This window comes from Marmota marmota, unplaced genomic scaffold (assembly GCF_001458135.2).
Source record: "Marmota marmota marmota unplaced genomic scaffold, marMar, whole genome shotgun sequence".
NCBI classification, from domain to species: Eukaryota; Metazoa; Chordata; class Mammalia; order Rodentia; family Sciuridae; genus Marmota; species Marmota marmota.
In genome coordinates this window covers 30,403,644-30,429,594 of record NW_025999932.1, presented here as the reverse complement: position 1 = coordinate 30,429,594, position 25,951 = coordinate 30,403,644, and the positions used below count along the sequence as shown (strand labels likewise).

Sequence of the window (25,951 nt, the reverse complement as noted above, 5' to 3'; positions counted from 1 at the left end):
ATGAACATAGCATCATTTGATAATATTAATGCCAAAAGTTATTATATCCTTCAACATTTAGCTTCTTTTCAATATAGTTTAAAAATAATCCAAATAGTAAAGTGTGCAGAATAAACAAGGGCTGTTTCCCTAAGGTCACTGTTGCCCCAAATCCCTGCCAGATGGCCAAGCAGAGCAGCTCATGTTTCAGCAAATTATAGACCTCATTAGGACTTTGTTTCATGTTTTTAGATGCTAGGCCCTTATATGAGGCAACGCTGATTCTTTACACTTGTATGACAATATAATGAATGCATGTTAGTGAAGGATCCAGTGAAATGTGAAACAATCCGTGAATTCTTTGCGTATTTTATTTTCTTTTTTTGTTTTTTTGATTTCCAACTCACACACATCTGGCATATTTTACATCTTTGCAATAAAACATGGTTACAATAGCTTAAGGAATTTATATATCCAAAATATTTCACCATGATCTTAAGATGAAATGAACTTGTCTTCCAGATGTTCAGTATCCTCCCAATTCTAAGCTACAAACTCAAGATATTGCTTACAGCCTGGTGATGAATAACTTAATCATTACACCGATTCCCCATAATTTCAGAATTTCATAAATACAAACAACAATGAAGAAGGAATAATTCAGTGCTAAAACTTACTAGTACAAGGTGGATAACAAATAAGTAATCACATCAATAAATAATGATATGTTTCTGGTGCAAAGTGCCAATACAAAGAACCCATTATCTTGTTTTATCTTTTTAAATAAATGACTGCAAGTGAGTGTAAATTCTGAGAAAATTACATTCCTGTAACATGCCTCATAGCCCTACCGACACAATATGTACATCTATGACAATACAGTCACCAAATATACAAAGAAGAAACATGAATAAAGTGTATATACCCCTGGGTGTGTAACTTGATCAGTACAAGGTATGGAAAATCATTTGACGGCCATCATTTTATGTCATAAAAGATGAAGTGGCTTAGGCTAAGAATGTGGCTTTAGGTGAGAATTTCACAAGAACCTAAAAGAATAACTTCAGTTATTGTTGTAATAAAGTCTGACCTGTTATTAAAGAAACTAAGCTATTTAAGAACCAAAGAGGGAAAAATAAGTTAGCATCATTCTCCTCCCCTAATGCATACACACTAAGCCAGTGGGATGACTCTGGAAGAGATGCCCAGGTGTTGGGAAGTCATTACTATGAAACTAATGATCATGACTCCTATTTATACAATAAAAACCAGGACCTCATCCCTAAGCCCCCTTTCTGCTGTGTCTTCAAATTATAAAGGGTAGGGCTGAATTTTCTTTGTATAAAGTACAAAACATGGCAAATAATGGCTTAGTATCCAAATGCTTTATGAGCAAATTTCACTTAGAAGGGATGAATTTAGATTAAAAAGTGCAAACCATATTTTGGTGAAAATGTCAAATATTACTGATAGAGCCCAAATTCAACCCTTTTGTACAAGCTGTGTCCTTGGACAGATCTTTCTGTTTCATAATGTGAATGCACCTGTTCCATTGAGACATCAGGAGTAAAGAACATGCAAGTTGTAACTCCACAATAAAATTAAGAAACGTTTTGTTCTTTATACAAGGTTTTACTTTTACAAAAGTATCCCTTTAAATAAGATGCATCTGATGTACAAAGTATCAAATGTGTTTTTTTTTTTTTTTCTCAGCTTGAAAAGAGGCTGGAAATGGGATGCAGGTTAGGTTCAAAGCTTCAACTTTGTAACAACTGAACACAAGGTTCCTCAGAATTGTCAAAAGTCTCTTGTGACACGTCCTATAACCTTTTCTCAATAAACAACAATATATGAAATAATTACCAAAACATCTCCTAAGTCATATAATTTACATGATACAAGCTTGCTTGGTAGCAGCTGGTGTTCAGTTCTGAAAAAACACACAAAGTAAAATGGTCGCTGACTACGATGTACAGCTATTGCTGGGTGTGATGGGATGTACAAACAGAGGCCGATGTGGACGAGGTTCTTCCACCAGAGATATTGCCTTTCCATGCAGCACTTGTGCTCTCAGCTTTAGCTTGGCTTGTGGTTCTTCATTTCTCTTCAGTATCTGTTCTGATGCTCATAATGCCACCGATTAAAATCTATATTAAAAGCTACAATGCTACCAGAAGCCATGCCAGTAATCAGAGTCCTGGAAAAGCACAGACATTATTTCAGAGTGACATGAATTCATCCAAGTGGTTGCTATTTTATGTTAGATGGTATCCTGATCTTGAACTTCACCAAATCTTTGCTTTGTGTGGAGATTAGACTAACATTTCTTGGGGGTTCTTTGGAGAGCAGCCTAATCAGCTCTGATGGCAGAGCCTTGTTGGAGAACATTAGACAACCCCATGGTAACCAGGGTTTCCAGGGTCACCCAGGCACCTACCGCCTCAGCAATCACATTCATGCTTATCCACTTCCCCTTTTTTGACAACTACTGGCTTCTCTGAGGATTTCTGGCTTCTCTTCCCATTTTTGTGACCCTTCTTTCTTAGTCTTCTTTAATCTCTAAACTGTCACTTCACACGCCTTCCTTGTGCATGGGCTTATGCAATGACAACTCTTTCTGAAGCCCCCGATGCCAAATTCTCCTTGCCTATTGAGTGCCTTTGCCTACTGGATGACAACAGGATGCTTCACAAACCCCTCAACAGTTGGCACCCACCCTGAGCCACTGTCCAGCTACTGATCTTGTGATCACTTCCTTCCCTCTCCCTTATGTCTTCCAACCAGCCATCCAGCACCAAGGCTTCTTTTCTGTGACAGTTCCAACCAGCCACACTGCCACTGATGGAGCGCTCACAACCTGTCTATCCCAAGCATTGTGCAACTTTCAATACGACCACTTATCAGATAAACACTTTCTTGAGTATAAATCCCCAATATGTGTTTGTCTATCAATTCATAGTTTCTATGTATGCGCTTACTGTTCTAATATATCAGAATATATCAGGCACATTATAAAGCAGCAAAAATAAGAATGGAATTAAAATAGAAATAGAAACCTAATCTGTATTTTTCTTCACTGCACTTAGAGACCCTTCACTTTACTGTGACTTTGAATATGCTCTTTCATTCGCTCTCTGTCCAAGCCTGGTAAATGGATGGGTAAATTCTGAAGTCTGTCCTGCCCTTCCCAGCCCTCAGAAGGACTTGATCGCTTCCTTTTTCTGTAATTCTGTTACTTTCTTTGCTCAAATTATGATTATGTGAGCTCTTTGGGGTCAGTAATCTTGTTATGTATTCTTATTTGTTATGTATTTAGTAATCTTGTTATGTATTCTTATTTGCAGAATATTCTACCTTTGACAGTGGCAGCAAATGTTTGCAAAACAAATATGTGAATAAATATTGGGGAGAATATTTAAATCACTTAAGAACATAGAACATTTAAAACACTTTACAAACACCCATGTACCTATAACTAATTACACAGTAAATCATTCTCATTTATTCCTGATTATGCCCTGGAGTACTTTGGAATACTCTAATGATAACCTTAAACTTCCTTTAAAAACAGTCTGGCTGCAGACCACATGTCCATTCCCGAGTCTAAATTAAGTTACTTTGTTTTTCCTGATGACTTCAGTACCATTTTATTGTATTGTAAAGATGTTTTGTTAAATTTATTAACTGTCTTAATATTTAAAATATTTAGAAACCCATATTATTATAAAATACATTTCATATATTTATTTATAGTTGAAAAAAAGTTGGTTAGCAGGCTTTTCTTATTTCCATTAAATATATAGAAAACAATGAGATATTCCATGCTAATTTAATATCATAGGGTTCTAGTTTATTTTTTAAATTTAGAAATGTTAACTAGTTATGTTCCTCATATTCTTTTCACTTTATAATAAGCTCAAAGGTGAATTTTAGGAAATAAAAAAATACTGTGAAAGAGAAGTAAAGACCAAGGAAGATCATGCTAATTAGTACATATTCCTGTCAACTCTTTCCATGAAAGGATTAAAGTATTTTAGAAGAATATATAAAATACAACAAAATAACATAAGTGAGAAATAGGTAAGTAAGTAAAAGGGGGGAAGGTAGGATTATTTCAGGTAATGACTGAGCCCCTTGAACTTTTTAAAAGGGGGCCAGCTGGAGTCTATAGTATGCATTTTGATTGTTAGAGGCAGGCCTCACCCTGAAATCAATCTCTGCTAAAAAAAAAAAATATGTTTCCTTCACACAATCTTAACCAGGGAAAACTGTCTGGGATGAGGTGAGGGTCTGAGAACAGAGACACTGGTGGGAATAAGTTCTATGTCGTAAGCCCTTAAGATGTGTCTGAGGTGCCCATTTCTTCAACAGACCCATTTCTGGTGTTTCTCCTTATTTTCCTCCTCTATTTCCTGCTTATCATAATTGTTCCTCAGAGTATGTACTCCTTCCCCCATTTTACCCTTTTTTTCACTAGTCCTTCTTCCACTTGGACACTGGGATCTTATTCTAGCACATTCCACCCTGGGTAGAATGCCCAGAGCTTACCATGGCAGTTCCCAGTGGTTATACTCATCCCTGACATGGCTCACCTCTGGTCATGGGACAAATCCATTGCTCTAATGCCAGCATCACATCCAGGGTAAATGTAGAGCTGCTTGAAGTCACAGGCCTGCCAGACCTCCACCACACCATTGTCCCCTCCAGTCACCAGGTTCTGGCCATCACTGCTCAGGAGAATGGCCTTCAGAAAAAGGCAGAAAACCAAACATTTCTTTCCATGTTTTCACAATCAGTGGTCAATACTGAAAAGCACATGGTCCATCCCCCTTATAGCAGTAGTCTTCTTTTAGAAAATTGTTCAAGCTTTCTAAAAGCTTCAATGTGGAATTTGTCAAGTTCTTACATAGACAAAGAATCTTATTAAAATCAAATTAAGTTACAAAATTATGAAAATCCCAAAGAGAATATTACCCATCTAATTTAGGAAGAACTTGAGAATTAATAACTTGATGTTTTGTTAAATTCTGAATGTCAAAAATGTCTAGACTTTAAGAACAAACAGCAGAAGTATATTTCAAAACAATTTTTAATACCGATAATTCATTTGTGAATGGAGGGCAAGTGGGTACTTTTCAATTTGGTTTAGGATTATAAAGGTAGGATTTTTCAACAATAAATTTATATTCACTATTGTGAGAGTACAGTGTAGAAACAATGACTTGTAGTAAAAGGAACTTTAAAAAAATCTCCTTAAGGGCCTACCTCTAATTAAACAGTAACTATTGTCCCTGAAGTCTAATTCACTGAGTTAATTACCTGGGCCTAAAGGAGTTTGGGGTTTGTTCAATGTATTAATCTACCTGAATTTATGTACTTTCTAAATAAGTACACATTAATATGGATGCCAGAGAAGTTCTATTATGCATCATTTAATGTAAAACAACTAATTTTTAATCTCTTGGCTTCCATCCTATTTAGCACTGAACAGGCAGATTTACCCGTGTTGAATCATTGATCTCCATTTGAGCCAGAAGTTTCCCATTAATGCTGAAATTGCTGAATCGGCCTCGTTCGTAGTATATGATACAGTGGCCTTCACTGGATACGGAAATCAAGCGTGGGAACAAGCAGTTTTCTGGTCCTTCAAGGGCTCTCAGCAAATCTCCAGTGATGGTGTGGACAAGGCAAGGGCCCTCTGCAGAGTGGGGATACCAACGCCCATGGTTAGTTAGTGATAACAGATCAGACATTGGCTTTCACCAACCTGAAAACCTTAGCTGGGCAGTACTCAGATTTGTTCAAAGAAGACAGAAGAAGAAAGGGGTTTGCTGGCTGGAGCCAAGTACTGAACTTATGAATAGAGGAAACAGTGACTATTTAATCACACATGCACATGCACCCACAACACCTTCCCACTTTTTATGGTAAACATGTGTATTTTGGGGTAAACACTTGGTCTTTTCCTTTGTCAAAGTATATTCATAATAAAAGGACACAGTTCATAAATGATGTGAGAATAAAAGATCATTATATACCAGAACATTATTCCTAATGTGCTTTCAGAATATGTTCTTGAAAGTCTGAGAATTATCAGGACAGTTGCTAGTCATTTCCAGTGACATCAGAGTTTTAAGGCTATAACTACATAAATCATATTAAGCCAAGTAAGTTTTACCATTTTCTGTAGTTTATGCATGAAATGTAAAAGCAAAATTAAGAAATTAAGTAATTCAGACTATAGAACCACTTTTTATCTTTAAATAAATTTATAGTGAGGCAAGATTGTTAAAGAAGTGGCCCAACTGCTCTATGCCCTTGTAGAAATTGTGTTAAGTTAAAAACCCACTAGTCAAATTCATGAAAATAAGTGCTTAATGTAGTTTAGTACTGTCTGTCTGCCCCTTTGTTCTCTCAAAACAAAATAAAATGAAACTGGCAAAATATGTGGACGAATTACATTTTTATTTCCAATCAATTAATTTAAACAGATACATATTTACAAAGTAAGTGACAATTTAAAAATATACTTAAGTTTTTCCTGACTACTAAAGTTAAGAACTACCGAAAATTAGGAAAAAATGAATAAAAGCAATCAATCACCTCTAATGCTTTCTACCTATAGAAAACTAAAACTTTTTTCCTACATTTGTATGCCACTTTCTTTGTTATCTATTCTTTTGTACTAAGATGTAAAAACAAAAACATGGTCCCTGGCCTTTCCACTATATCCATTTTCCACAAAGCAGCCAGAATTACAGACAAATCTGATCATCTCATGACTTTGACTAAAACCTTCAATGATTTCCCACCATATTGTAAGTAAAAAATGCAAATCTTTGTGCTATGGCCACTCCTACCCCTTCAGCTTCTCCCTCCTTGTCTCTGCCATGTCCTCCTACACTCCTGCCATATTGGTCTTTTTTTCTTCCAAACATCATACTTCTTTTTGCCCGAGTCTTTCCAGGGAGAACTGGCTATCTGAGCCAGAATTAGGACCCAGGCTTCCTGATTTTTTTTTTTTTCCCCAAATGACACTTCCTCTATAAAGAGACAAAAGAACCATATAATCTTGGTTCCTTTCCATCAACCTCTACACAGGCCTCAGTCTTGTCAAGAAAGTGTCCTGCAGAGGACCAAGCCCAAGTCTGATCCCCCTAAGTCCCCCACTGCATCAGGAATAGTTCCCCTTTGTCTTTTAAATGTCCTTTTAAATTGCATCACATGGATATATTGCAATTGAATTTACCAGTGTTATGGTTAGAATGGTGGTGACCACAAATACCACATAAACTTTTAAACATATTTCATATTAGTACTAGGAAGTGTTAATAATAAAACTAAACAGCTACAAAGAACCTAGGGTTTACATTTGTCTATAAAGAGTCCCCTGGAAAAAATAAATCATAAGTCACAGTTAGCTTGGGAAAACAGTACATTTTCTAAAGATTTAAAATGAAAGAAATGATTCTGACCTTTAGCACCACTAATAACAAGTCCAAGTTCTGCACAGACAGAAACACAGACAACTTCATGGTCATGGCCTGTGAGAACAGCTCTTGGTGCAGGATAGTCACCTGTAAGAAAGCAGCAGCAGTGAGTCATTACAGACAATGGCAAACATAAACAGTTCCACCATAAAACCCAACCTTTTATAAGACAATCACCATTTTATTAAGGACCACAGCCAGTTACTTCACATTTCTGATACTTCTTTATCTGTGAAAAAATACTGTACCTACTACCTGATCACCAACCTCCAATAGAGGCTATTGAAATGACAGGATACATTAATATATGTGATATGCTTAGGATACTATTACAGTGGTACAGCTATCCTTTTTCTCCTGATTATTGTTGTGAAACAAATATTGTGCCTTGCAAGGTATCCACATGTGATATCTCATTTAATTATAGTAACATTCCTATTGGGTTGAGTACTATTATTATCCCTATTTTATACTTTGTAGAGTCAAAGCTTTGAAGGTTACTCAAGTTTCCAAGTTCATATATCTAGCAAGTGTTGAATTTGACCCAGAGCTTTCTAATTCTAAAATCCATGCTCTTACTCAGTGAAAAATTTTTCCTAAAATCTCCATGAAAACAAGCAGAGGTACTTTGCTTTGGGGTGGAGGAGGGAAGAGAGGGAGAGTGAGGAACGTAGTGACAGAGATAAGAGACAATTATCTTAATTCTGTATCTCACTGGTGTAAACCTAGCTTGAAAGTATTTCATTTTAAATTGCCAGTTTCATCAACCATTATTTTATTCTCCCTGAAAAGAAATGTTGTAACTTGGTCTTGTAACTGCAACTTTATAGTTTCTCTTTATTTCTCAATCTAGTGGATATTTTCTTGAGGGTAAGAAGTTCTATGAAAAAATTTAAGTTTCAAATTTGCATTCTCTGTACAATTCCAAAATAAATAAGTAAATCTTCTAAAAATTGTATATATTCAAGATGTACAATGTGATGTTTTGATGTATGTATTACTATAATAAAAAATTCCTTATGTTTGTTATATACTTTTTAAAATTAGAAAATACATTTTAAAAGGCTTCTGTCTGATTTAGAGAGCTAAGACATTTTATTTTTCATTGTAATTTTCTCAACTTGGGGCTGGGATTGTGGCTCAGAGGTAGAGTTCTCCCCTAGCATGCATGAGCCACTGGGTTCGATCCTCAGCACCACATAAACATAAAATAAATATATTGTGTCCACCTATAACTAAAAAATAAACACTAAAAAAATTTTCCCAGATCATTTGAATAAATGGTGGAACTTAAATTCCCTTCAAAGATGTCCAACTTCAGCTGGGAAAAAGTAAATAAAATGTTACTCTAGGATTTTTGAGTTGGGAAATTTTCAGCAAGGAGAAAGCATATTTCTGTTCCAGGGACATATGTCACACACTCCAACAATTCCTTAAAATCTTGGGAATATTCTGTCACTGCCACATCACAATTGATGGATGTAGTTCAGGGTTAAAGGGCTGAGCGCAGAGGGAGGTGCAGGTGAGATCTCCCCTCTCAGGACGACAGTGCCCTGGCCTTCATCCTGGCTCATTTCCTCAACGGAAGAGCTCTCTGTGAGGGAATGGATATGAATGATAAGGAATAAACACATCTAATTTTAAGATTCCTCATAGGCAAGCATTTGGAAATTCCAAGTATAAAGGGCTTAAAAGAAACAGAATTCATCTCATTTTTATCAAGTCATTTCAAAATTCTTGAAACAGATAAGAAAATAATTAAATAGATATTAAGTGCAGATATTCACAGAGAACTGACAAGGGAGAAATTTTTCAGTGAGATGGTGTATGGCTTTTAGAGAGATGATCAAAGTAAAAGTTACTCATGGTTCTTATTTAAACCTCAGTTGTGGGCTATTAATATTCAGCAAAAGCTTTGATTCTTATGAATCATAGCTAAGCAGGGACAGTGGATTCTCCTAGACCTATGCTTCTTGATGCCATTCTGCTGGAATTGGAGGACAAACCTCTTAGTGACATATAGCATTCAAATTCTATTTCTGACCTTTCCAACTCATTGCAGAATCATGGTAGAAGCTGTTTTCATTCATTTTATATTTACATAAAATATGACAGATTTTTAATTAAAATTCCAGAATAAGAGATTTAGTTGGTTTCATTGCTATTATGATTTCAAGACTTATTTCAAAATGGTATGTTATAAACTTGCTGGGATAACTGAGAATAGCTTCAAAGTCTTCATATCAGAATACTGAGTCCTCAGCCACAGGCAGGGCTACCACAGAGGCCTGGTGCAAGTCCCCAATATACCTGGGCCCACATTCCCCAAGGCCAAAGGGGCCACAATTGAAAACAGTACCTGGGTTGCAAAATGTCAATTGGTCCACATTATGGTTTCCTTTGATTACATACTCAAAGTATTCAATGAAGAACAGAAGATGGATATGCTAAATCTATTTATTAATTCACACTAAATTCCTGTTCCTCTTCCCATGTGACACTGACTACATTTTGCTCTGAGCATCATAGGGACAGGCCAAATCTCTTTCCTTGAACTCCTGAACCTGGATCTAGGTCACAATCCATTGCTTATCTTTTTCTCACCTTCCCAAAATAATCAAATTAAATAATCTACCTACTGGTCTGTGCACTGAAGCTACCTGTCACAGAACAAATTTGTCACTCTTGTGTTTTATATTGCTTCCAACCTAAACCAAAGACCTTTCTGGAAGCCTCAGGCCCATAAAAAGAAAGAAAAATCAGAGACTGAGTGGAAAGAAGGCTGCTTTCCAATGACAAACCTTAAATGTCTCCAATCTGAGACTGAGGGAATGGGACACCGATGGTCCACTGCATCCCTGCCTAGGCTAGGATGTTCCATTACATACATGGCTGTGGAACCCACAGAAAGTCCTGTGAGGTGAGAATTATACATCTGAATATGTTTCCTGTGATATCCAACAAAAAGACTAAAGGATTAAAATTTATTAAACCCTAGATAACATTCCTTGTTCTGAAGAGTGACACAAACTCATCTATTATGTATAAATATACTTTGAAAATATCTCTGGGCTAGTTTTTGTCCAGCTCTCATCTCCTATAATACCATTGGCTAGTGGCAGTTGTGGTACTAGGCACAGGACAGTCTTTTAAAAGAAGGCTGGATGTAAACAAAGAGAGGGATGTGATTTGGCAGATGTTTCATGACAGGCTGAGGCTGGTGGGAGGGTCAGCGTCCAGAGCTGAGTCCTATACAATGGGAGCCCAGGGAAGGTATGTGTGCACAGCTGGACGCTTCTTTTCAATTGGCTTCTTATTTCAGAGTCTGCATAATGCTTTTATAGGAGCTAAAAGATCTGTGTTTAAAAGATGGAGTAGAATAGCACATAATAGTATCTTATACATATTACTCGGTGAATCTTTGTAGATATGATTTGAAAAGAATAGTAAATTCCCTTTCAAAATTTCATATTGCTATGATTTTAAAAAATTCATATGTAAATATCATCAAGTTTCCTATAAAGCACTTTATATCTGGTATACACATTTAAATTACATATTTTAAAAGCAGATTGGTTTTGAGCCGAGGTCCCAATGTATTTTCAGTGTCTATTGAAGAGACAACAATGTTAACTTGCCCCTCTTGTGACTATCTTGTTGGAAGCTACAGCATGTAATGAGAAATGTCAAGTCCCAAGATCAATGAAGTTTTGGACTCTAGGGATTCAACAGGAATAGCATTGATCCTTTTAAAGAACACCAGTCAGAGATGGGTTGTAATATATTGCAAAGAGGGGCTCCAGAGGATAAGCGGCCAAGTCCAAGCTACCTACCTGACAAAAAATTCAATCAGCTTTTTGCACAAATTGCCTGCTTGCTCTGCTTTCTTTCATGCAGGAGGCTGCTTCCAATTAAAGTGCGCAAATTAATTTTATCACTTCCAAATTAGTTTTAAGTTTGTGTAAGTCTGTTTCAGATGGAAGCATATGCCCCTTATATCTTTGTAATTCTGCTATCTAGTTAGGGACCTATTTAAAATTTCAAGATAATTTTCTATATTCAAAGGCACACATTTTAAAAAAACTAGTATCAGTAGTATAAAATACATTAATAAAACAATTATGATTAAACTATATCACATTGTAGGAAGTCTTTGCTTGCTTATTTTATGGTCTGAAACTATGTAATAATTTACTTAAAAATTTAACTGTTTTGTGATAAATTCATTCAAATGGTAAAAATAATTACAAAAGGCTAATATTTTTGAGATGTCTATATTAGTCACAACAATATATTTGGCACAATGAATCCACAGATTCTTTCTATATCTACCCCAAAATATCTATGAACATTACTTATTTTTCCTCTGGAATTAATAGAGCTGTCCATTACAATGTAATAGTGATAATGTAAAAGAAACATATATTAAATCCACTTGAATTTATCTTGAGATTTCAGTGATGTGCACATAAAGTTAGATGATAAATACTGTCATTTCATGGTGTTATAATTAACAAGGATGATTTGACCTCTCAGCCATACAAAGTGAGTCAATGTCTATTACAAGACCAATCCCTGAATTATAACAGCTTCTAGGATATTATGTTTCCTACTAGGAGTTCCCCTTCAAATCTAGGTTAATACATACAACCTCCAAAACCTAAGGGCATTGTGTCACACACTTTAATATGAATTTAGACATAACTAGTTTTTTGCTTTTGTGTAGCAATACATTATAAGACAGAAAAAATATATAGACTGATTCTCTGGCCTATGAATTGGTATTTAGAGTAGATTAAATTGGAGGAGGAAAAAACAACATTCTTTTCTTTCATACTGCAAGTTTTATAATGGCAAAAACTATGTATATAAAGATTTGACAGTCAAATCAGTGTGTGCTGTGACTGCCTTTAAAAAAAAAGTGAATTGACTAATATGTATAGTTGCTCTACTCAGACACATATATGCTACTATAGTGGCTGGTCATTTTAGACAAATAAGTCATAAATCAGTCAATTCAGTCAAATACTAAACCTGATTTATTTTATTTTATTTTACTCTTATGATTATTCTTATGGCAAAAAGATGAAATCAGCCTTTTTACCTAATCATCAATTTATACCCAAGATGTAATATGAAGTGCTCTTGGATGGTCAAAGTACTTGTGGTGCAAAATACTATCTGTTAAAATTAATGATTCATGTAACAAATACACACTGTACTCAAAATATTCAAAGAGGAAAAAAAGTTCTGTGATCATCATAATATAGATTCTTAAAATTCCAGATTAGAGACTTTGACCATCCAGTATTTCCAGCTGCTACGAGAGTACTAAGCATACAGTAGTTGTTTAATACATATTTGTTGCTTGACTCATACTGTAAGTGTTCATCCTGTTTATTACAGAAGAGCATTTCCCCCCTATACTGAGGATAATGGAAGCTATACTACATATCTCCATGTTAAATATTCAATAAAGATTTGACAGGGTAGATTTTATGGAAGTGGTGTAGCTTCATAATGATAAGACTTTTTGACCAAAAAATAAATTCTTATAGATAAAGGCAATACTGAAAAACACATATTGATAATCTCTGTAAACTTCTTAAAGATAATTTTACTTTTTTTCAACACTTGAATAAAACACTATTTTTAACAAATATAATAACCAAAATTTTTTTTAAGGGTTAATAGAAACACTTTGTATTCATATAGCTTTTGTCCTATGGAACTTCAAACATTTCAAATATTACTGTATTTAACTTTTCTTGCTAACTCATTATCCTAAGCTCCAGTTGACAGTCAACTGAGTTTTGTTTAAAAGATCATTAGAAATAAAGTAGTACTGTTAATTATTATAGTTTAACACTTTAAAGTTCTTTATCTAAAATATCCTATGTTTGATACCAGATGGCGGCTTTTACTAAATGAATTCCCAATTTTGAAAATAACATTTGTATCACTCTGAGACTCATTTTTAAAGATGTTAATTATACTTAAAGCTCTACTCTGCTTTTTTGGAAAATTTTTCTAATCATTTTTGTTAATATACATATAAGATGTTACACAGACCTGATGTTTCATTGAATATTTTTAAGTAATGCTACCTTACTATGGAAATAAATAAAATTATGAAACTACTTTTAAATAAAATGCATGTGATAATGTACCATGTTTGAGAATTCAAGTCATCATCAGTAGGTCAAAGATGACTTAGCAATACCCACACACATGCACACACAGGCACACTAAAATCTGTCAACAGATAAAAATTTTTAAGGGCAAGGTTTTAAAAGAGTAAATAGGATGCTAACTTACTAGTATTTATAGTAAGATTATCACTGGCAATCTATTATTTGAACTGGTTAGAAATCAAGCAGCACTGAATACTCCCCCTGCCTCAAATCAATATTGAGTATTCCTTCACAATTTACTTATATGTGAATTGAGACTTAGGTTTAACATACACTTTTTCTCACACTCTTTGCCAAGAGATATATATTACTTCACAACATGCTTTCAATTTCTTCATCCATTGTTCTTCAACCCTAGCTATGGGCAGTAAGAATGAAACTTCACACATCATTTGGTCATCTAGTATAATCTTCCAGTAATTTCTTAATTGCATATATTTGCATATTCTCTCCTGTACTATGACAGAGTCTTTGTTCCCGTCCATCAAAAATCATCTACTATTTTTGCAGTATTCCTGTCAAATTACGTATGAGTTAAGGGAAGGAGTGAGACTTGAATGGCAGATGTTCCATTCCTTTCCTTCCCCAGGTATCTCATAGGGATGGCAGCTCAAGCCATAAAGCTCTAACATGGCATCTTGTAGATTTCTTATCTACTCTTGGAGTGTTTCAGTTGCAGATACACAGGATTCCTAGGAAACTCTTACCTCTTTGTCATAGATATTCCCTATTCTCATGAGTGCTGTTTTGTTGTGACTGATGTATGAATTACAATTTGAATAATCTTGCCGTAAGTACTTTCCATTCTTGACACTTCACAGAAACCACACACATTTGAACTATTTTACAGAAAACACATACATTTGAACTATTGAAAACTTGGTAATTAAAGAGCAGTAATTATTTCTGGGTAATCTAGCTCTTCTATCATTTAACAATATTTACCAGAGGAGCTCCAGTGGCATACTCCATTAGCATGTGGTACTTATAAGCCAGTATTTACTGGAAACCTCTTATGTATGTCACTATGCCAGGACCTTGAAACACCCATGACCTACTTCAGTGTTTCCTCAGGACAACAGTGCCAAGGACTAAGTCCTACTCTTACATAAACAAAATGTTCCGTGGGAAAATAAGTTTGAGAAACTGTGGGTTAAACAAAAGTCAACAGAGATATTTGTGTACGACTTTCAAAGCTTACACAGAGAGAGTCCATGCAGTGCTTCCCCAATTGTTTTACTAGGGAGTCTTCTTTTCCTACAGGACTTCTTAGAGAGCACTGATGTATAAAAACTACTTGAGCATCCCAAGGAGTTAGCAGTCTTACTCAGTTTTTGCATCCCCAGCACCTAATCTGAGAGGTTATTCAATGACTATTTGTAAATGAAAAAAAGGAGAAATTTTTTATACTACATGGTACAAAGTAGTAAATTCACTGAGAGAGGCACAAATAAAACCTTAGGAAAATCCAGAGTACGGATAGATTATATTCATCTGAGCAAAATTATGAGGCTTGGTGAACCAGATGAAGCTTCTGAAGTGTGTGGATGCCTGGACACTGTGGATGACAGACAGACAGGTCAGTGGGAGGGAATCTGGGATCCCAGGCTCAAAGCGTTAGTGTTTGTTTATACTCTGAACATAGCTACATTCCGATGAAGATTTCTGCCACTTAAATTTTCACATTTTAAAATCCTTACAGTCTCAGGAAAACCTATTAGGAACATAAAAAATGCAAAATACATTTAAGTTATAAACTGACAGAATAATTCTAGATAAATACTCACTGCTATTGGGGTTGTCTCCTATGATATGGTGCCGCCCACTCCAGTACCAGAGAAGCAAGGTGGCATCCCGAGATCCAGACACGATGTAGCAATCCCCTCCAATGTACGACTCTGACCGGGCCAGACATGTTACCACATCCCAGTGGCCAAATACAATCTGAGTCAATTTCCCTGCAGTACAGAAATGACAAGTTTCCTTAATTATTCTTTTTATTTAGATGGTAATAGCTTAGCTTTATTTCACTAAATCTGTGTGAAGTGAGTCTACAGACCCTTTGAATTTAGTTACAATTCCTATTTCTGAGAACTGATACAAGAATGTTACTTGGAATTTTTAAAAAAACATCTTAAAAGATAACAATCACATTATTTTTCTCTTTATAATTTGAACTAGACTAAAGGGAGTTTTAAGATCATTCACTGGATATGAACTTGGAGGAGAAAACAATCATATTTGTCATACAAATTCAGGGATCATGCTAAAGTTCAGAATGGATGGTGTTAAAATTAATTATTTAGCTTCTAATGTGAACATCTAATTTGAATCCTGACCACTGACTCAAAGCTGGAAAATGATGGAAATGCCTATAATATTTAGTATAATTTCATGTAAGCTCTGCTTTGTAGCAATAGTTATTTTAAAGAGAACAAACTATTTCCTAGTCAAGATTACCTGTTTCTGTAGAATAAACTCTGAAGCTTTTATCCCAGAATCCACAGATAAGAATATAGCGATTATCTGCAGTGACCACGAAACAATGTGCATTGATTTGTATACTCTGGTCCACGAGGTCTGTGATCTGTCGTTTGTTCACACCAGAGTTATTGGCTAAAAATAAATAGAATTTAAAGAAGGATTTCAAAGAATTTCACCAAGCACTCAAAGGGGACAAAAATAATTTTATCCTTATTTATCTAGAAATAGATTTTTAAAACTACAATATTATTATGATTTTGATATTTTCTCTTGAGGAATATAAATTTCCTTAGTAGCAGGGATTACTTAGGAAACACATTATATATTTAAAAACTATCCCAGAAACATTCGTTCTTCCTCCACTGATAAATAAGAAGAGTATGAAGAAATCAAGACGATGAATTTAAAACATAATAAAAATAATTAAATGTATTTAGTTCTCTAGATGGTTAGTGTGCACAAGCTCATTAGTGTCCAATGAGAACCAAATGAAGGATAAATATGATATGAAGTATGCTATATAAGAAAAAATATCCTAAAATTTGCCAATCTGTCATTTTCTGATGGCATTTACAATTCATGTGGAGAGAAGAAGGTAGAGATCTGAGGAAGGGATTTTGTTGTGTGGGAAGCCCCACAGGGAGCTTTAGGTCAGCAGCTTTAAAGACCTGGATTGTCAACAAACAGAAGGCCTTTCCAGAATGGGCTGGCAGGGAGGAGAGGAATAAAAAAGATGGGAGAGAGATGGGGGGAGGAAAGAGACAGGCAAAGATTCAGCGTACAGCACTGGGATTGAATCTGAATAAACTCAGGAACTCAGAGACACATCTGATTTCCCCAGTGCCTGTCTGGATGCCAGCCTGTCCCCTACACTAGGCCATCCTTTCAGGAGAAATCCCCAAGCTGAATTCTTAAACAGAAAATGCAGATGTAGAAGGTCACCACCACCACCACTCTCTAACACCAATTAAATCTAAAAGTGCCACTATTTGTAGATATCTACTAATGCTATAAAAATAATTACTAGGGAAGGTAAGCAATAAAAGAAGAACTATATTTATAAAAAAGGCAATAAGGGAAAAGCAAACCAAAGGTCCTCGGTTGCTGCAAAACTATCTAATTGGTTCTAGAAAAATTAGAATAGAGTTATTAAATTTTCCATGGTTGCACACTAGCTATATAATTCATTGTCAATGTCTGTTCCTCTATTGGACAGAGGAATAGATAGCTAGACTCTAAAAATACTCCTAGTCCTGAACTTTGTGTCCTTTCCAAGACACATAAAAGCCATTTTATATGGAATTATATGTTATGAATAGAAATGGCCATAGTCTCTTAGTTCAAAGATGAAAACTGAATTACTATAAGAATAAAACACAATAAATTGTATATAGCTCAATAATTTTTCAAAACATTTTTAGGTCTTTTTCCTATTTTAATTTTATAAATAATTTCGCAGGATAGGCAGAATAAACATTATTATAAACCATCTCAGAGATATGAAACTGAGAGTCCTAGAAAGATTAAAGGCTTGCTCAGGATCATATGGCTGGTATGTGTATGTAATTATTTGAAAATATTTTCAAAATCTGCCACAAGCACTATAGCTCATGAGTTTGCAATTCATATGAAATATTTAAAAAATGTTTAGCACTATTGAATACAGATTTCTAGAAAATGTGTTCTTCAGTATTAATTTCCATTAACAATCTCTGCAAATCTTTATATTTTAAATAATGTATAATTTTTAAGAATAGTTTAGGCTGAAACAAAGGACAATCTATAATTATTTGCTTTGTTTATAATCAACTTAAATGACCTCTTACAATAACAAGAAAATGTCATAAAAATTGCTTTAGTACCAAGGTTTTAAATGGTATGTTATGATTTATACATTTCCTTGACAGTAATAGGATGCTATGTGACCATTAATTTTGTAGCAGAAAAAATATTTTTAACCATCTTTTTTTTTTGAAAAATAATCATGTAAAAATATGTGGACAGTATCCATGAAAATTTACTTTTGTCTGTTAGCTTACCAATTAATGGGTCCATTTCAATGGGAAGATGATGGGCTTGATCCAAGGAGTAACCTGGAGCTCCTCTGAGGCCTAACGGTTTAAAAAGAAAGAAAAAACCATCATGAAATTATCAGAAAGAATTACCTAACAAGCTGTGTTATATCATGATTACACAAAATACATATTTGTTTAAAAATTGTGGTAAATTATTTTAATAATGATTCAGACATATTGTGTGACTTTGTAGGTAGTCCTAAAAAATCACTTAAAATATGGAGAAAGCTGTACAGACTGATAAGAAAAAGCTGGATACCCAGAGAAACCAACTGAAATGCCCTTCAGTACATGAATGGATAAAGAAAATTTGGTATATATACACAATGGAATAGTATTTAGCATTAAAACATAATAAAACCATGGCATTTGCAGATAAATGGATGGAGCTGGAGGATATAATGCTAAGTGAAATTAGCCAATCCCAAAAAACCAAATGCCAAATGACTTCTCTGATTTAAGGATGCTGATTCATAATATGCTACAGAGGGTGGGGATGGGAAGATTAAATGAACTCTAGATAGGGCAAAGGGGAAAAGAGGAGAGAGGGGAAGGGAGGGGGCACAGAGGTAGGAAAGATGGTGGAATGCGATGGTCTTCATTATCCTAAGTACATGTATGAAGAAGACATGAAGGATGTAACTCTACTTTGTGTACAACCAAAGATATGAAAAATTGTGCTCTATATGTGTAATATGAATTGTAATATGAATTGTCATATATAACAAATAAAAATTAAAAAATTATAATTAAAAAATACAATTAAAAAATACAGAAAAAAAAAAAAAACAAGAAACAGGATCATGATGCTTCTTGAATCTATCAGAAAGCCAGGGTTACCTGGCAACCAAAGTCTGCACTCAGAGAAAAGACCATGCTACCAATCTGGATGATGTGAGTATGGGTTCCCTGGGATAGGGTAGGGTGGAAGCTGGGGCTTCCACCCAAGGGAACCCTCTTTTAACATATGATTGTTGAAGGTATGAAATACCACACCTAAAATCTTCATATCACTAAAAGTTACTTTTGGAGGATTAACATTTGGGCTTGATTGAGTTTATTAGTTACATTTTTTCAAATGATTATAGACAGTACTTAAGAACAATTTAAAAAATCATACTTTATATTTTTCCCTTTATACAAAATACTTCTATAGGCTAAGGCTCCTGTGAATAATGAAGTCATACTTTTTTTTCTTTCAGATGTTTGCTGCATACTTCTGACTGAATGGCAGTTGTGCTACCCCATGTTGTTAATATCATCAATAACCATAAAATAGGTATACTTTCAAACTCTTCACAGATAAAGGTACCGTGTAAATCACTGTATTTTTCAGAGCAAGGTAGAAGTCAGCAGGCTAGAAAGAGTCAGGCTAACTCAGCAGGGCTCATCTGCTCAGGTCTGGAAACAGTGGGAGTCCTGTGGCTTCCAGGGAGATCTTAAGTGGTAAACTGGGCCAACTAAATCATTTGGTCATATCTACTTCTGCCCAGGTTAAATACATATCAACATGTCTAAATTTTTGTGACAGCATTTTATCCTTGAAGATGTACTGGGTAGAACATTTAGGAAGGAATATGGGGTAAACATGTGAAATGACTGAATTATTTAAAGTCTTTTTTCAAAGACTTTAAGTTCCACAAGGATAGAGATGGTGTTTGTCTTGTTCATTGCTATATTCCAAGTGCTATATGCAAAATGGCCATTCAAATATTTGCTAAATAAATTTATGACACTGAAGAAAGAGGACTTGAAGCTATCATTTGGAAAATCCAAATTCAAACTCACTTTTGTTTAAAATGGCATAAAGTGGAAGTGTGGGAAGTCAGTGATAGGATAGGGAGAAGGAGGATCTGAATTATTTGTAAAACTGCTTCAGTTTATCAAAGATTTATTTAGCATTTAACCACACACCATGGACCTCTATAAACACTAAAATACAGTGAAGATGACAGACCAGAGTCATTTAGCTGGGCTTGATGATGATACACTGGGCTGTTTCTTGTGGATTATCTGCCAAGGAGAGCTACCTCCAGAATACCTCTCTTACCTTAACTCTTCAGTGAATGCCTTGCTTAGGACCACATACCTACTGTGTTGTGCCATCTATTGACTGCAAATAGACGGCTGCAGGTCACTGTTACCACTGCAGGGATGGTCAGGTGGGGTAGGGTGTTGGCAGCCACGTGAGTTACTGGAGAATTTGATGGAAACTTCAGCACCATTATCACATCCTGTTGCATTTGATCTTTAAACATGAGGGGGCTCTGTGGAAGGAAACACTGTTGAGTAGAAAGGGAAGAGAACAGAAGGAAACAAAAGGGATAACAAGGTTAGTGGAAGGTGTGGGGAGGAGGAGGTTATAACAGATAAGGCTAGCATGAACACATGCAGGGAGATCCGAGCCATCTGAACCGTGCTACTGGCCAAAGTCTGTCCAAACAGAGCAGCTTTCACTTGAGGATGGCACAGAGAAAAGAGAGCAGGCACTCTGACATCATTGATACAGGATGCCGAAAGATTAACAATTAGTCTCAATTTGGATGTAGCCAGACTACCATGTCAAGAGTTAGCTCACAGACACAGCCACAAGATGGAACCTAATTGTTCAGAACAGTTGAAAAATCAGTTTGGTGGAAAAATTTGTCAATCAGTGACTGATATTGTTATATGAAATACAAAGTGAATTGATTGATATCTTCATTTCTATCTGGCTGATCTGAGGTTCCAGCTACAGTCTAAATAATTAAAATATATAATGGTCTCCATAAAGCAGCCAGAGGGCTCCCCTGTCAGTGTTTTCACACACATTTCTGCTCTGGCACTGATTGCCTGCCTCCTTTCTCCCTTCTAGATTGGGAGTTTACTGAGAGGCTATGCTTTTCCTTATTTTTTCTCTTTTTAACCTTTGTTTTTCAAAACAACTAGTACATGACCTGATAGAAAGTAGATACTATAAGTACCATAAAACACTATAAATAGTATTATATAGAAAACACAAAATAAGAATGCTGGAAAGAATCATGATTTAGCTTCCATACATGTTTTATAATTGTTTCCTCTATATATGAATCCTTTGATGACAATAACTTAGAAAGCTTAGATCTTTCTTTTTAAAAAGTTCCATGCCAATTTAGTCTCTAACAATTTCCCCAAGGAACGTAATAAATTCTGACTGGGCATTCCTCCAGGATAACTATTATTATTATTATTATTATTAAAACTAAGGAGGAAATAAAAATTCTTCTGCCAAACCATTTCATAAAATAAAGTGTTACAGATATTCTCCTGGACAGTTTATTAAAAATGCCTCATCTGGAAGCTCCAGGCTCCAAGGTCACATCTCCACGTCTATACTGGGGCTGAGAGTTAAGCCTGTGCTTGGTGCAAACAGAAGGGCCAACTGCAGTCAAAAGAGTTCATTACTGACTAACCAAGGCAGCTGGAACTGTTTGGCTGAACTAATGCTGACAGTTATCTGCCACTGCACCTCCAATGCTTACATCATATCTGATACACAGAAGGCTCAAAAAAATTTGTTAAATAATTGATAATTTGCTGAACAAATGAAAGGAATGATTCTTTAATCACAAATAACAACTTATATTTACAAATATATGTACACACACACACACACACACACACGCACACACACAACTATATCCAGAACACATCACTCCAAAAGGATGGTACTTATGTCTTGATGATGGACTAGCAAAATTGATGAACTGTAATTCATTTTGGAAACATTTTTTGCCTCAGGCATTTTTTTGCCAAAAAATTGGTGAAAAATTAGTTTAAAATACATTCTAAGAGTACATTCTAAGAAAATTTTTACCTTCTTCAGCTAAAGAGGGAAATGTTTACTAAATGCTGATAAACTGAAAAGGGACAGTTGTTATGAAAATGGACTTTTAAAATATGATTAAAATGAAAAGATAGGAAGTTTTCCATTGTGAAGTGGGCATAAAGGTTTAATATGAGTGTATGGCAAGGATATTGACTAGCGTTCATTAGGAACTAAAGAATCTAAATACTTTGCCTGAGTCATCTACTAGTGAGTGATGGGTCTGGCACAAGTGTGGTTCCGGGGCCCTTAAATTCTCACTCCCTCTGTTCAACAGCCTCTCTGCAGTAGCCATAAATTAACCCTGTATTTCTTTCCCTTTTGTAAAATGAACATTCTCCTTACCTCACCCAGTCATCCAAAATTAAATTTGGCAATATCATATTGTGTTTATATTTTCACTGTAATTTACAAATGTAATTTAATTTTGGTGCCAGCATGTGTCTGTATGCCTGTATGTGCATGAATGAGTTTATGCAGAGGCATACACAGAGAAGATAGCTAATTTTTATATTTTATTTCTAAAATGGGGCTAGCTTAATTAGTGGGATTCAAAACTAAGAATCATACTCTCATTTCTCTTTCTCCCTGGCGTACCAATATGTCCTTAGGCTGAAGAGTTAACCAGTAGCAAATTGAGAAGCCTTTAAAAATCAATGTTTTATTTGCTCTATACTCAGGTACAAAAGAAAGAAAAAAAAAAAACCCTCAACATGCTGATATGTCTTACCAGGTGCATGGCAGAACTCCGAGGCGGATGTGGCTCAATAAGCAACTGAGATGGCGTCTGTCCAAAATTCTGTATCTGTGCCTCCATGGCCTGCAGGGCAAGGAGGGTGATTGTCATAATCAATATGCATCAAAGAGAGAGGTCAACACACTCTTTGACAATGCAAGTGTATCCCAAGTCAGCCATGAAAAAAGTCCAGAAAATTCACCGGGTGCTCTTTTCTCAGGGTGCAGAATCATCCAAGTGTTAGTATTTTGTAGACAAGCTTTGCTTCTTCTTCCAAACATGCTTCAGTTAACCACATCACCATTCTTATTACCAGAAGCTGGGGTTAAATGTGGAAAGGCTAACCTGTGAGTTCATGCATGCAGCTAGAGACCAAAGAATACTTCGAATATTAAATACAACACATATACCTTAATAAAGTCCTTTGTAAGGAGGAATGTATGAGGATCTCTAATAAAATAAGTTTCTGGAATCTTAACAGGAAAAAGAATGAGACACAAAGTCCACCACTGATATAAAATAAAAATCAGAAAATCATACATTCTAATCAATTCAGAGGATAAACAGTACAAAGAACACTACAAATTTTGTATAATAATTTAATATGGCAAACTTTTCCTTAAAATATATTTTAGCTTGCTAGGCTATTTTAGGAGAAATTATGAAATACTACTCATATGTATGAATCATTTCTTTCACATTTTTTTTTCTGAAACTTTATTAGAACTCACCCAAAAAGAAAAGAATTCTTTGGATATCCTGAGCTATATATTTCATTAAGGCCTATGCAAATGGAAATATTAATGAGGTTTTATGGTTTCCAATGAATAAAAATAATTTAGACAGAAAATTGTCTGGCCATACAATATACCTTTTGGTGTGTATGCCAGAGGTAATCTTACAGGAGACTTAAGTAGTCTATAAATGAATTCTATAGGCAAAATATTTCAACATACTAAGCCAGACTATGAAATATTTTTACTGAAATATTGTAAGTATGTAATTTAAGTCAACAGGGGAGAAGCACAAAATTTACTGTGATCATTACTCTGTTACTATGCTAATTTTTCCCCCTAAAATTGTGTGCAATTTTGTTGCACATAAAAGTGAAATAGGGAAACCATTGCTGAGTTCTTGAAGGAGCGCAGGTAAGTTGGTAGATGGCTCTTGACACAACAACACCACTAATCACATTGCTATCTACAATTCTCATTTATAAAGTACTTAAATTTAACACTCTGTCTTCCTAGACTGCATTTCAAGAAAATGTTTATCAATAAAAATGTGAAATTTCAAATTTATTAGCAATATTAAACATGAATGCATCATTATCCACCATATTTTAACAATTGCCCTAAATGGGGTTTTGGTTCTTTTATTTGCAGAGGCTATGGGATGAATTATTAAATCTCTTTAAGTGCTGTCCAATTTTAATGTATACATTTATTTGCATGGTGTCCACTCATATGCAAAGTGTGGCTATTTAACTAAATTGTATTCGCATAGATACCATCATACTTTGTCTCCCCACTGCAAGATTTATGATTATAAAAGAGGGAAAAGGCCATTTCTGGTTTGGTTCACATTATTAACAATAAACTCTTGAGAATTATTTGGAAAAAAAAAGAGCAGTAATTTTATTGTTAAAGCTGCCCTGGTTAGCAAATATCCAATATCCAGCTTCATGTATCACATGTGGCTGAAATCTCTCTAACAATAGGTACTTTTGCCTGTGTTTTTACTCCTCCAAGAAAAAGAGTCCCATAGGTCAAGAAGCTGGGGGTAAAATTAAACACAGCTAATCTCTAGATTAATGCCTTGATCTTAGGCAGATCACTTAAGGAATGAATCAGTAAACATGCTTCACTTGACTTCAATTTTGTTTCTGAAAGAGAAGTTAAGAGATACTTGGAAATATTATGAAAGTGACATAATTTCCAGAAATTTTCTGTATAGATCTCTCGTCAGTAGGTTCCACCTCTGATCTTTGGATTGAGGCACAGCACAAATGCACATATGTATAAATGATTCCCAAATGGCATCAGGAGATGGGATTGATTGCATCTTTTTATTATGACAGTTTATTCCTACATTGAACATTTATTTCTTTTGAATCCCTCTTCCTTGTGTTCTAACATCATATACCTTCATGACCCAAAGAATCTTACTCCAATATCTACCTTTTAGCTATCTTGTAATCCTGCCTTTTGGTAATTCCTTGCCCTCTGACTGAAAAATATACAAATCTTTCTGATGCTAGTACAGTGTGTTGTCTTTTCTTGTTACTGACATTTGGATGGGAAATGAGTACCTATGGACTTTTTTTTTTTCGCCTGCTCTCTGCATCCTGTTTCTGTCCCCCTTTTTAAGACAGTCCTTCCTTGTGGGGAGGTAGGTTCTGTGATGGGGAGAGTTGCCCACTGAGATACAGGGCATTCTGTAGCACATGAATCTCAATAATTAAGGACAATTAAGTCCTTTTGCTGAGAGCTACTTCCTCCTCTAATGCTGACCTTGGGTAAAGATCTCAATCCTTTGCTTCCCAGACTCTGCACAACACAGTGAATGCCCTCCATGTTCTCACAGCACATTCTCACCCTTTATTATGGCATTTAACATTACAATTAGCACGTGTGTCTCCTCTCTCAGACTGTGAATCTCTGCAGGTCAGAAGTATGGCTTAGTCCTAAAAGAGGCTCAAATTATTTGCTAAATATAGAAGTGAGGCAATATCAGGGCATTTGTGCCAAACTGAAAGTCATTTAAGAAAAAAACAACAGGTCGTCGAGCCAGAGGGGAGGAGCCGGGCCGCCACCAGCGCCCGGAGCAGGCCCAGAGGCTCGCCAGCGTGGTGACCGCGTGACCCCAATTGGAGAGGGGGCGGAGCGGAGCCGCCACCCGCACCCGCAAGGTGGGCAGACCCGCGACCCAGTGGTACATGGGCGTGGTAGGAGGGGCAGGGCAGAGCCGCCGTTCGCGCTTGCAAGGTAAACAGACCTGTGACAGCCTGGCGGGTCAGGCCCAGTGGCCTGCCAGTGTGGTACACACACCACCCTAATTGGAGTAGGGGCAGAGCAGAGTCGCCGCCCGTGCCAGGAACAGGCCCAGCGTCCTGCAGGCGGGGTAGTCACGACACCCCAATTGGA

At 35.7% G+C, this 25,951-nt stretch overlaps 1 protein-coding gene across 13 annotated transcripts in view; it reads right to left on the bottom strand.

The window, feature by feature from the left end:
• Window positions 1–332: 332 nt before the first annotated feature.
• Window positions 333–25,951, bottom strand: part of Nbea (neurobeachin) — a 646,499-nt gene continuing 620,880 nt past the window's right edge. For 6 of the 13 annotated variants that reach the window (XM_048800828.1, XM_048800829.1, XM_048800824.1 and 3 more), the window contains 10 exons: window positions 23,216–23,278; window positions 22,800–22,889; window positions 20,312–20,504; window positions 18,187–18,258; window positions 16,124–16,279; window positions 15,451–15,621; window positions 7,455–7,556; window positions 5,481–5,677; window positions 4,572–4,723; window positions 333–2,176 (listed from right to left, as the gene is read on the bottom strand). In XM_048800828.1, coding sequence (XP_048656785.1) covers window positions 2,086–2,176; window positions 4,572–4,723; window positions 5,481–5,677; window positions 7,455–7,556; window positions 15,451–15,621; window positions 16,124–16,279; window positions 18,187–18,258; window positions 20,312–20,504; window positions 22,800–22,889; window positions 23,216–23,278 — 1,287 coding nt within the window. In that variant the 3' untranslated portion in view covers window positions 333–2,085. The remainder of the gene's footprint in view (window positions 2,177–4,571; window positions 4,724–5,480; window positions 5,678–7,454; window positions 7,557–15,450; window positions 15,622–16,123; window positions 16,280–18,186; window positions 18,259–20,311; window positions 20,505–22,799; window positions 22,890–23,215; window positions 23,279–25,951) is intronic. The other 7 variants (XM_048800832.1, XM_048800830.1, XM_048800836.1 and 4 more) reach the window with 3 other exon arrangements.